This window comes from Battus philenor, unplaced genomic scaffold (assembly GCF_028537555.1).
Source record: "Battus philenor isolate CCGP_79_NKW_IND1 unplaced genomic scaffold, ilBatPhil1.0.hap1 SCAF_25, whole genome shotgun sequence".
NCBI lineage: Eukaryota > Metazoa > Arthropoda > Insecta > Lepidoptera > Papilionidae > Battus > Battus philenor.
Window position 1 is genome coordinate 9,213,926 of NW_027181688.1, and position 12,238 is coordinate 9,226,163.

General features: G+C 32.6%; 1 protein-coding gene across 2 annotated transcripts in view; it reads left to right on the forward strand.

Annotated features, from left to right (window-relative positions):
- Positions 1-12,238, forward strand: part of LOC137924825 (ribosomal protein S6 kinase alpha-5-like) — a 130,109-nt gene that overhangs the window by 19,354 nt on the left and 98,517 nt on the right. For both annotated transcript variants that reach the window (XM_068768198.1, XM_068768199.1), the window contains exon 2: positions 10,600-10,668. In XM_068768198.1, coding sequence (XP_068624299.1) covers positions 10,600-10,668 — 69 coding nt within the window. The remainder of the gene's footprint in view (positions 1-10,599; positions 10,669-12,238) is intronic.

The window sequence follows — 12,238 nt, forward strand, 5'->3', positions numbered from 1 at the left end:
AAAGATGCTATAGTTTAAAGATAAACAGGTAGATTTGATTTGGTTTGTATAAACATTGCTGATTATGTTAATGTCCCATTAAGATGAGGAGTATATTACAAAATTCTTATTCAAATTGCATGTTTCTGGTCACAACTACCATGATTTATCATTAGATGAATGTTTTGTATATTTTGATAATATCTGCTTTAAAAAATAGTGGATATTTTGGACAACATAAACAAGAGATGATCAAGGTGGAGGTTTTACCTTAAGGATTGTCATCATTTTACATTTCTGTCTTGTCAGTGATGTCTGTCACATCTATTGCTGTCACATTTATTGTGGTCTGTGATGACTTCTCCAGAGCCTTATGGTCCCAGTTGCCACATGTCCATTACATTATATTCCTACTGCTTATTGTCTGGAACATTCTCCAGTGGTAACAACTTAGATAGCTATCCAAATAAATATTTGGTTTTTATATTCCTTTATTTGTGTTATATGCCAGCCACAGAGAATCATTTACAGCGACCGTTTATGTATTTATTGAAAATAATATTGAAAGAGCCTTTGAGAGAAGCAATACTTAGATTAAAGTCCCCTAAAATGGGATCCTTTAATCAGCAAGGGTTCCAAAAGAATTCTGATCTTAGAGGTGCCCAAGGCAAATTCAGCCTGGTTTTCTACTGTAGTCACTTATAATTAAAGATTTTTTAAGTGACAATAATCTCAATGTTTATTGTCATTTAAAAATCCTTCATGTTAATATAAGTTTATTTTTACAAGTTGTTGTTTAATGAACTTCTTTAATTTTTTATTTGATAATTCTAAGATTTTTATTTGATACACAATTGTCTACAAAACAGAACGAAACACATGAAGCCTAGAGAAATGTATAACAACCATTAGAGGTTATATTACCCGACAGACAAAGACGAGTTGTATCTTTATTAATATAAATGACGTATATATATTTAATTAAACACGATCTTAATTAAAACTCATGCTATAATCGCTTCGTTTAAAACTTCTCCAACTCCATTCCAGTAACTCAAATATATTTTCATATATAATCAATAACGATTGCATTGTTTTCTCACCCTCCGACATTGGCGTAACTTTTAACCCCATGTTATATGGTAGCCATTTTGTAGCTGATAAAATATTGATTTATTATTTTTTTATAGTTAAAATAATCGATTACTTAAACACACTGTTTCCAGACCAAATAAGAACTGAGAAGATCGGTAGACTGAATGAAAACCAACAAGGTGGATAAATAACTTTGTTAAGGTACTTTTTGTCCTACGGTCTACTTTAAACTTACTGTACTTAGCAAGTTGAGTAGAAGTAGTGATTTATATACCTACTGACCTACTTCAAAGAATCTCTAACCTCATCATCGTCATTACAGTCGATAGACACCCACTGTAAGGTATAGACTTCCCCAAAAGATTGCCGCATTGAACGATTTGCGCAGTTCGTTTCAAGCATTTTTCCTATGTCGTACAACATGACTTAAGCTCATGTTAAAATAAACGGTTGTTCAAACATGTGTGGTCTATTCGAAGTTTTAAAAGGTAAAATAATCGAAAATATGTAAAAAAATTGCATTTATAATTTGGTCCAAGGAGTTTTTTTTTACAACGGTTGAAGATCAACATTACAGGGAACCTTTCGTTTTAAATTATTCTACATCGTAATAAAATTGTTAAAAACACATTGATCTATATTTTGTTATTGACTCTAGCGACGTGTTATGTTTAAAAAGTTATATAATAAGATAGTTCATGGAATTTTCTTATCGTTGTGATTATGTCGGTTCAAAACTGGAAACTTTACATTAAAATTTTATATACAAAATATAACTGATTAGAAAATGTAATAATTGAGCGTAATGTCTAATTCGTGTTTGTATATAAGCCTTTATTTAAGTCATTTTTTAGCAAACGTTTTATAATTTGATCTCGATTATAATCTAGTAATTAAAAAGACTTATTTTTTTATTAAGAATTGCTTTCTCGAGTCCCAACGGTCGGAAAACCTTAGTGATATCTCAATTTCTAATAATTACTATATACACGATTATATGAATTACAGGGTGATTTTTTATGTGTATAGCGTTAAATGGGTATAGCTGATTATAATATAAAATATCGTCGGTTAATAAAGAGAACCGAATCGGTGTGATTGCATTACATACATAATACCTACTGTATGGTGTCAAATAAATTTTTTTATAACACTCCATACGCTTGGTATTAGTCAAATGTTTGTGTACCGGGTTATTGATAGGTACAAAGAAACCTCAGTGACAGAAAAAGTTCTGGTCGTCCATGTAGTATTACGGAAAAGAGGATCAAAGTAGTCAGCGAAAGAATTCGAAGAAATCCTGTCCGAAAGCCAAATATTTTATCTCGAGAGATGATAGCACCTAAAATCATGTCGCGTATTTTAAAAGATGACAAAATGACTGTATTTATTCTGAAAGTTTTAAAGAAGTTTTCCAACAAGTCAAAATAGACGTAGGCGTTATCCGAATTTAGTGATGATGATGGTTTGGTGGAGTGTTACTTATGAAGTAGTGAATGAGCCATGTTTTTGTGAAAAGATGTCAAAATGACGGCACTAGTGTATTAACCCTTTTCTTGATAATGTATCTGTAGAGATACATCAGATTTAAAAAAAATAGTGGCATCAATTTTGAACGCAAAGTAATCATTTGTATGTGAATGTTTAGGTAATTTAATAATTTTCGAACGCTTGTTCAGTTTTTTCTGTTGGCATCCTTGGGTCTTAAAAGTCAAGTGGTATGAATATTAATGTAATATTGAAAAAATATCTGCCTAGTTAAGGGTTAAGATATTATCCAGAAAAAAAGCCTTAATTATGTCATATCAAAACAGAGAAAGACGTTCGTAAAGTTCTTTTTTAGAACGTTATTCTAATAGAAATGTCGTTTTAGTGCATCTTGAACAAATAATACTAGCAGCGCTCGAGGCTTTGCACTGTTAGAAATATTTGTGAAATTGTTGCGGTATCGTAACAAACGTATATATATGTAGTTCACCTTTATTCGAAAGCCTTCGGAACTTTAGTCAGAGTAACTAATCAGTTGTAATTAAAAAAACATTTTATAATTAACTTTATCGTCATTATATCAGCCGCTTGACGCCTACAGCGAAGTATAAGCCTATCCAAAAGATTGGCACGATTAACCCCACTACCTTAACTACGACTTTGGTCCACCTAGTATAGTTACGCAAGTTATATTATTTTTATGATATTAAAAATCTTTAAATTAACGCTTATAATATCTTAAGAATGAAAGAAGCCAGATACAAGCCACTTCTAACTGGTATTATTTGAAATCTACGAGAGAGACAGAAAAAATAAAAATATAAATCGTTGCTTGCAAACATTTTGTAAAAATATACCCATGTAAACGCATCTATTTATTTGCGATTGTTAACGCTCATTACTAATAATCTGTCCCTTACATTAACAAAGGTCCGATTGAAACAGCGCTATATTAACGGCCGGTGAAGTATTGTGGGGGAGACATAAAAAAATATATCAGCTAACGGGACGCGTCCGTAACGACTGGTCGGCAGTCGTGTGGTAACGGTGTTGGCGGTTCGTTATCCGCGGTCCTTGACTAACCGCGATAACGCGCTTATCGATACCCAGCGATGGTCGCGGCGGCCATGTTCCGTGACAGTTTATTATCAAAATTAATAGAAAGAAAACATGGTAATTATTTATTCCATCATTATTTCACTGTAAAACAAATATCTGAAAGCATAACTAAAAAATCATCATCATATCAGCCGTAGAGGATATCCACTGTTGGACATAACCTTCCACTTAACTTTGGATTAAGTCCAGTTGAAAGCGGCCTGCATCCAGCGTCTTCTGATGACTTTAACAAGGTCGTCTGTCCACCTGGTCAGTGAAGGTCTGACGCTGCGTCTTTTCTGTTTGTGGTCACCGCAACGAAATTAAAAAAAATTAAAGAAAACTAGAGAAATTTTTGAATATATGAATATAAACTTATCTTTATCGTTAATCAACTAGTTAACCGTATAAAATCTTATAGTAATATACAGCGTAATGAAACGTACCGTGGCTGTAAAGCGAGCCTTTGAAATAGATAACCAGATATAAATTTTTGGACTAGTTGAGTTTTCAGTGAGGCTACCTTACTGAAAGAAAAATTATAGAAGTAATAAGAAGATAAGAATCGTTTACTAACTGTGAGTAAACAAAAACACACTTCACTTTAGCCGAAAGAAGATTCACTGCCGTCTATAGAATTCTTCCATAGATTTCATTAGACCAGTTTGAAATTGCAAGACGCATGACGTCCACCAGTGGCTAGACCTATGTCCAATAATGGACGTCCTGAGACTGAAATGACGATAACGATGAATGAAATTGATCGTGTAATGACATACTTGTTTTGATTTTATATTTCGCAGTTCTTATCGCATTATTCGTATAAGCAAGGCGTATTATTTATCAACTATGTAAAAACAAAAACATAAACTCTTCTTCTAGAACTTACTTAAATAGATTGTTATGGGTTGCAAATATATCACGTAACATTTTTTTTAATTAAGTACATGCCTTTACAAAGCCGATGACATAATAATGTAAACGGCAAGAGATAAATAAAAATAACGGAGTCGTGGTGGACATGATTGCTTTGATATATTCCAAGTCGGGGATTGGTAAGTAATTAGAAAAGATTTTAATGGCTGTAGAATTAGTTGTTTCGGTCCTTTGCTGTAGATTTATGAATTGTAACTGACGTGGTAATATATATATATATATATATATATATATAGAGAGAGAGAGAGAGAGAAAGCCTATACAAAATTAGGAGTACTACGTATTAGGATTAGTTATTGTTTACTATATATCCTTGCAGACTTTGTACTGCCAGAATTTATTGGCTTGTAGCATTTCTATAGAAAAAATAAATTCATTTACATATTTCAGATTGATCAGCTTACATTAATTGTAAAGATATTTAATCGGGTATAAAAGCTCCAGAGTTTTTTGGTGAACAAATGAGTTATACATTCAGCCCTTTAAAAAAATTATATACTTTACAAATCACCTGTATGCTTATTCACTATACATTTTAATTTACAGAATTTGGTTAGTTAAATTATGAATTAGTCTAATTGTCCCGAACGATCTTTATCAGTGGAATATTAGCGATGCAATTTGTAGCAGTTTTTGTAATCATTAGTGTTTATGATATCAATCCGGTGGAATCGGTTCTCAATTTAGACGTACCGGTTTATTTAATTGTTGCTCTGTTTGATTCGATGGAATTGTTTTAATTTGTTTCATTTGACTGTCAAATTGTTGATCTATTTATATATTCTTGATGAATATATTAATATTTATTAAACAAAGAGAGAAATGTTTTTTTTGACAAGTATGTGTCATGGCGTCTTCCAGATCTTTCTTTATTAGAATACGACAGGCCAATAACTTTTGATAGTATTAAATCAGTCACAGTGAACAATTATTAATTTTAATATGCAGTGTTTCGAATTTTTAAATTGCTTGTTATTATCGTACATTGATTGACAGCAAATGAGCTATACATTCAACACTTCAAAGCTTTAAGACCAATAAACAATCACCATGTATATGCCTAGCGCGTACCCTTGACCAATAAAAGAAATGAAAAATTCTATACAGAATCACATTTATATTATAGATATTAAATACAACAGAGCATTGTAGGGGCAATACCAGTACCAAGTATTTGTATCTCCGGTTTACAATGTTGCTAACGTCAAAAGGGAAAGCCTGCAAGAATTATTATATTTACATTGTGAAATTATATAAATTAAAATGTCTTTATACAATTAAAGATATTTTAAACTAAAATATAAGAAATTCTCACGATGACGTGTTCGTGTCGATTTTAAATGACTATGATACATTTCTAAACGCATCATGACTCGGCAAAACAAATTCCGAATTATGTAGATAAACAAAAGCCGTATATTTGTCATGATTACTAGAAAAAGAAAACCTTATAATCATTAATAAGTGTGACGGCCCGAAAACAGTTCCACCAAAAGATTTTCATTTAGCCATGTGTAAGCCGAAATGTTGGTATCGTTGCTTAGTCAGAAGCCTCTGCGTGGATAAGTTACAAAAATAACTTTAAATAACAATTTAGAACTATTATTTAATGTATTCTTCTAAAGAGGTGATAATCCTCATTATCATCACTATTTTAGCCGTAAGAGTTCGTTATTAGTTGTCTGTCTCGCCCTTTGATTTAAGACCGGTTATAAAGTCTTCCTATGACAAGTTGTCTATCCACCTTGTGGGTGGACATTCTGCGGACATCTGTTCTGCACGCTGTGGCCACTGTTACATCAACTTGGCAATTCGCTGTGTGATGTCAGTTACTTTCGTTCGTCTACGAATATCCGAATCGTAAAGAAATCCCGAGCGGAGCCATTTCCATGATCCGTTGTATTAATAATAATGTTTATTACATTATCATCGTATCAGCCAATAGACCGACTTGTTCTGTCTATATCCAGGGACTTTCGATTTTCGTTCACTTATTGGGGGCTTCCCCACGCCGCATCTGCCGGCTCGTAGTCGCTATTGAAGAACCTTTCGTCGTAAACATAATAATAAATTATAAATTTAAACTAAACTTAAAAAAACAAGTTTCCGACTAAATAGATACACAAACAGGAAAAAGAATGTTTTCGGAACCCCGCAGGCGTGTTCATATACAGTTGTGTCATAATATTTCCTAATTATCTGTACTTATTTCTACCATTAGTAACGATCTTATATTATAAACAAATGCGGCACGCGCTGTTTACGTTCCGTTCACAAACGTGGTGCAAAGGTTAATTCAAGCACTACACATTATTTATGATTTACGGAAGTGTACATAGCTTTGTCGGGGCGTGGAAAATATTGTTGTATTATTAATTGAACGCACAAACAGAAATTGCTTAACCAATATCATTTAAACATTATTATTAGATTAGAGTAAGTTAGATATACTGATTAAAGAAACTAAATACAAAGTTAAGGTCGCGTGTAGTCTGTGCAAGCGGACAGTGCAAGACGAATTATCGTAGAGATCTTCGAGGAATGCTTATGCCTTGCAATGGACTTCACACGATTTGTTCAGACCAACACAAATCTAATTTCTATCATAGAATGTGTAGATTGTACAATTACGTAATTACTAAGTCGCCTGGTCTCTCAACGGCTTTGGTACATCGAAAGTTCTGCAAAATAAGCGTTGACGCATATGTTAGATAGGGTTAAATAATAATTTTATTTTGTCAAAATTATACCGGGAGTTTTACCTATTCATATGTATACATTCAACATACCGATGGATTATCTCTTGTTGGTGCCGTAGTTTACCAGCTGTTGAGATAATAAATGCATCAGACCTGAGAACAGACGATAGGAACTCATCATATTAGCTGATAGACATTCTCTGCAAGCGCCACGATGTCCGGTCTAACGCTGATTTCATCCAGCAACTTGTGGAACTTAACTATGACCTCGAAAGAACTAATGGTGGACATAACCTCGCTGCGTCTTCCGGGCGCTACTCGAGATCCTTCGGCTCCAAAGGCCCTGCCCACTACTACTTCAGACGTGCGGTTAATTGAACAACGTTAGTGATCTTAGTTCTTCTCAAAGAAGCTCATCGGAACTTTATATTTTTTTAAATTATATGAAATTACACATATTTAATAAACAATAATGTAGCCGTGCAGGCAAACATGTTATTCCCAAAGGGTTGTAATTTACTAAGTCATTTTTTTAAATCTAGAAATGAATACATTGTGTATTAAGTGAAATTGTGTTCATACATCACAAAACTGATTTTTTAATAAGAGCTAGGGTTGTGCGTCCCCTGTTTCAATTGACAGCGCACTCTTATTGACGCCCCTTAACATGGTTATGTTGAAACAACAGCCGAAATTGAAGGTTTTAACGCTCCCTTCGAGGTACGGAAGCGCTTGTTAGCGCCGTAACCACGCGGAAACCCGCTCAAGTATCGGTTCGGCCGAACGCTATAACGCTATTCTGTTATAACGAGAGCGCTATACGTGCGTTTTAATCGCAAGTTAAACTAGCACATGTGCTAACAATTACGCGGTGTGCTAACAATTAACAGGTGCATAGGTTTCAGAAACTTGGTCTTAAGAATAAGTGTTTTTATTTTGATGCGCATATAATTATTATTTAAGATTTCCAAGAAATGAACCTACAAGGTGATTGGCATTTGGTGTAAAAGCTTTTAAAGGATGTATATGCATACCTTTTTTGCTGACAATTGATGTATGTTCCATGAGTATCAATAGTTTAAATAATAAATAAAACATAATAAGAATATACTATGTAAAAGCTTTTTTAAAATTCGAATAAATATATCTTGAAATTAATTATTGTTTACTATCTTTTCCTACAGACAAAAAAACCACCACAATATACCTAATCTCGTCACGGTACGAAACTAGACATCGCCCAGTACCCCTGACGGACCAAAGTAACATATGGAACACCTGTTGTCCTTCAACGCTTTAGTCGATTCTGATAGCTATAACCTTAAACCCACAAAGCCTTCTTCGGACAAGGAATGTATCGCGAAAGTATTATCCCATTCAGGCGACCTTTTCGTGCTGCATTTAATTTATAACTAGAACATGCAACTGTTATTAATCTTATTTAAAAAGTAATTAATTTGACTTATAGTGCCACAATTATTAATAACATTCGTTAGAAATAACAATTAATGTGGATGACTAATACATCCGAATTTCTTTTCGGATTTATTAGTCATTTTATTCATACTATGTTAACCTATCAGTTTAATAATTATCACGTTAAAAACATGAAAACGCACTTAAACAATGGCTACAATAAAATACGTTACATTTTGTTATGATAGTGAGTTTTCGATTGATCATGGTCACTCGTTTGTGATAAAATTTTTGAAGGAAAATAAAGCTGAGAATTAGATATACGGTGGTAGGTGGCCTTCGAAATTTACATTTAGGCCAGAGTTCCATTCTTTAACACAATTATAATGGTCACTTGTATATGTTAAAAGAATAATAAATACCAGAAGCAACCATTTTGATAAAAGTTAGTATCAATTTGACCTACTCTAGTATCAAACTGACCTAACCTATAAATAATATACTCCATCCGAGAAAAGCCCTTTTTCCCTTTTCCGAGAAAGGTCCCTTTTTTCTCAATAATCATAACAGTTTATTTTTTGGAAGATTTCATTTAATGTAATTCCTCAGCATATCGTAAATTTTATACATTTAAATTGTTATTATATACATATATGTATAGCCGACTTAAGGCTCTGTCACCCCTTGATACCTAAGGTTGGCAGGTGACTTTGTTAAGGTTGTTGATAGATGCTAGATGCAGACCGATTTTATCTAGCCTTATTGGTAATGAGGAGGCTTATGTCCCACAATAAATCTCATATGGCTAAAATGGAGATGTTGATGATAATATATGTAAGAATCTCCATATATTTATTTATTCATGTATATACTGTCTAAGTTTAATTATTGTTACGTAATGTATGAGTTGTATTTTATCGATTAAAATAAATAATCGATTCAGGCAAGTCTTTTGTTCTTTTTCTTAGCCTCGTTATCTTGTATCTCGAAACAATACAATTGAGATGAAGATTTCATGCTAATAAAGTCGTGATAAGTAGATCTCGAGTTGTCTGTATAGGAATCCTTTGGCACGAAACACTAAATCCATTACACGTATTAGCCTTTTAAGGTTCGAATCGCTGCTACACAAACCTCTTGTCGAGGGGGCCAGTTCGATTTAGGTGATGTCAGATTTATTTCATATGATGACAGATTACCTACCGGTGGTTTTGATACAAGCTTTTATTATTCAAAAACGCTTTTTAATGTGATCGGAACCCAAGGTATTAAACCAAGGTTTAGTTAATGCCAGATTTGTTAATTTGTTTTTTTTTTTTGTGTATATTGATCAGAGAATAAACTACTTAATATAATGGTATGAGTACGTCGGGGCATTTTTTAAAATAGGAGGTAGAACATATAAACTAAAGTCAACTATAACTTTGTTCATGTTTCAACTTGCTTGAATAAAAATAAACAGAAGAAACACTTATCATATAAGATGGTTTGTTGTTACATTATAATAAGATTACATTCAAGTAATTTTTTTTTGTTCATTCTAAACACCTAAATAAAAATTGTCATAATATGCCAGGACTCTCCCTACTTGTGAAATCAAATTGAAGTTAAAAATGTGCTTTCGAACGTTACTTTCACCTTATTATAAAGTAAAGTGGCGATCAAGTAACCTATTGTTTTCTCTGCTTAATACAATTATCTTTTATAATCCATATTAAGAAATGATCCTAGTATGCGCGCTTATGGAAAATTTGAAGAATGTCCTCTTTAGTAAAAAAGTATTAATCAATCGAGAATGCAGAGTAGTGTTCTATAATGTTATATTTTTAATTCTTGTTTTTTTCTTCTACATAGATATAAAATATTGACAATATGTATTTTGTTACAGTGAACCTTAACGGGGCATCTAAAGTGGACATATCACATTTTGACTTGCTCAAAGTTCTCGGCACAGGAGGTGAGTACAGATTTCTTTCCTTTGAATTCCGTTATTAATATTTGATGCTATATTTTTGTAAAAGAACTTGTCCTAGTAAGGAGTATTCTGGTAGAATATAGTTTGTTGAAGAAGGAGAATTTATTAGTATTTTTTTTATTAGTCCTCGTGATGGACAGACGACCTTGTCCAAGGTCATTAAAAGACGTACCTATTAAAAATTAAAAATTTATGTAGGAGGCACATGTCCGTGAATAGATGTTTTGTATACATGTATTTAATTTTAACCAGTATTTATTAGTCTCAGTGACGCCATAGGTTTGCAGCGCTTATCTTCGGTCGAATATACATAGTTTATAACCCGATATTTAAAATAAAAACCGTGCGCTTGATAGCTTTGTTGCCGCACAACATAAGGCTACACACACGCCGGGGTATTTGAAAGTCAATTGTTCTGTAATCAAATAAAGTTATCGCTCGGTTGGCACAAACTTAATATTCAATGTATTCACGAAGCCAATTTATGCAATTAACTTTAAAAATAAAACGTTTCATATTAATTGACTTTTGTCTAAACTGTTCACTGCTGTCTAAAGGAGTAGGTAATTGTTAAAGACGCGACATCTATTAAATTCACAAAAATTCTAGTTTGAATTTTATTAACGCGTTAATTAGATCTAGAATCATGTGAAGATATTGATCCATTTCGCTTACTTTACCGACTAAGTATTAATTTGATTCCAATAATTTTATCTATCAACCGCACAGGTTTAATATAGAAAAAAAATCTGTGATCAGTGCAATGACAAAGAAAATTTTCGTTCGGAATCTAAATGTTTGTGAAAAGAATACGAATAGTTTATTGAGAAAACTTATCTTCTAGTAAATGCCTGAAGTATTCTCCAGATTTTTTATTTACTAATTCGTTATTACAAGTAGTAGTAGTAATACGCTGTTATTCTATAAAGCATTGACGGGTGGTTTATCACATAGCCAATTATTTTTGACATGATATCGATACATCACTAATGATTATTGACCGTGTAATAAATAAATATTACATATTAATACACAGGAGTAATATTTGAATATTTAATTGCAATTTATCTTTACTTTAAGTCATTAATATATTGAAAAATATTTAATGTATAGAGCAGCAACAGCGTGTAGAACATCTTCATATTTGGTGTTGTTGAACTCGGGTCTCTGGTATCCGGAAACTACAAAATATTTAAATAATTTTCAGATCGCGCGTGTGATGTTGTTAGATTATTATCTAAGATCAGCCGGGCTTTATATTTATGTGTCTCAATAGAAAAAAATCGTTTTGCAGAATTCGGAATTAGAATTCCTGGATAGTATCGCAATGTTAACAATTTTGGCAGTAAATTATAGACCAGGGAACTAACTCATTTAGTCTTCACAAAATGAACTAAATATTTATGATTTACACTTAATGCGTTTATTAACACGATCATAACCCTTAACTAGGCAGAATTTTTAAAAATATTACATTAATATTCATACCACTTGACTTTTAAGACCCAAGGATGCCAACAGAAAAAACTGAACAAGCGTTCGAAAATTAATA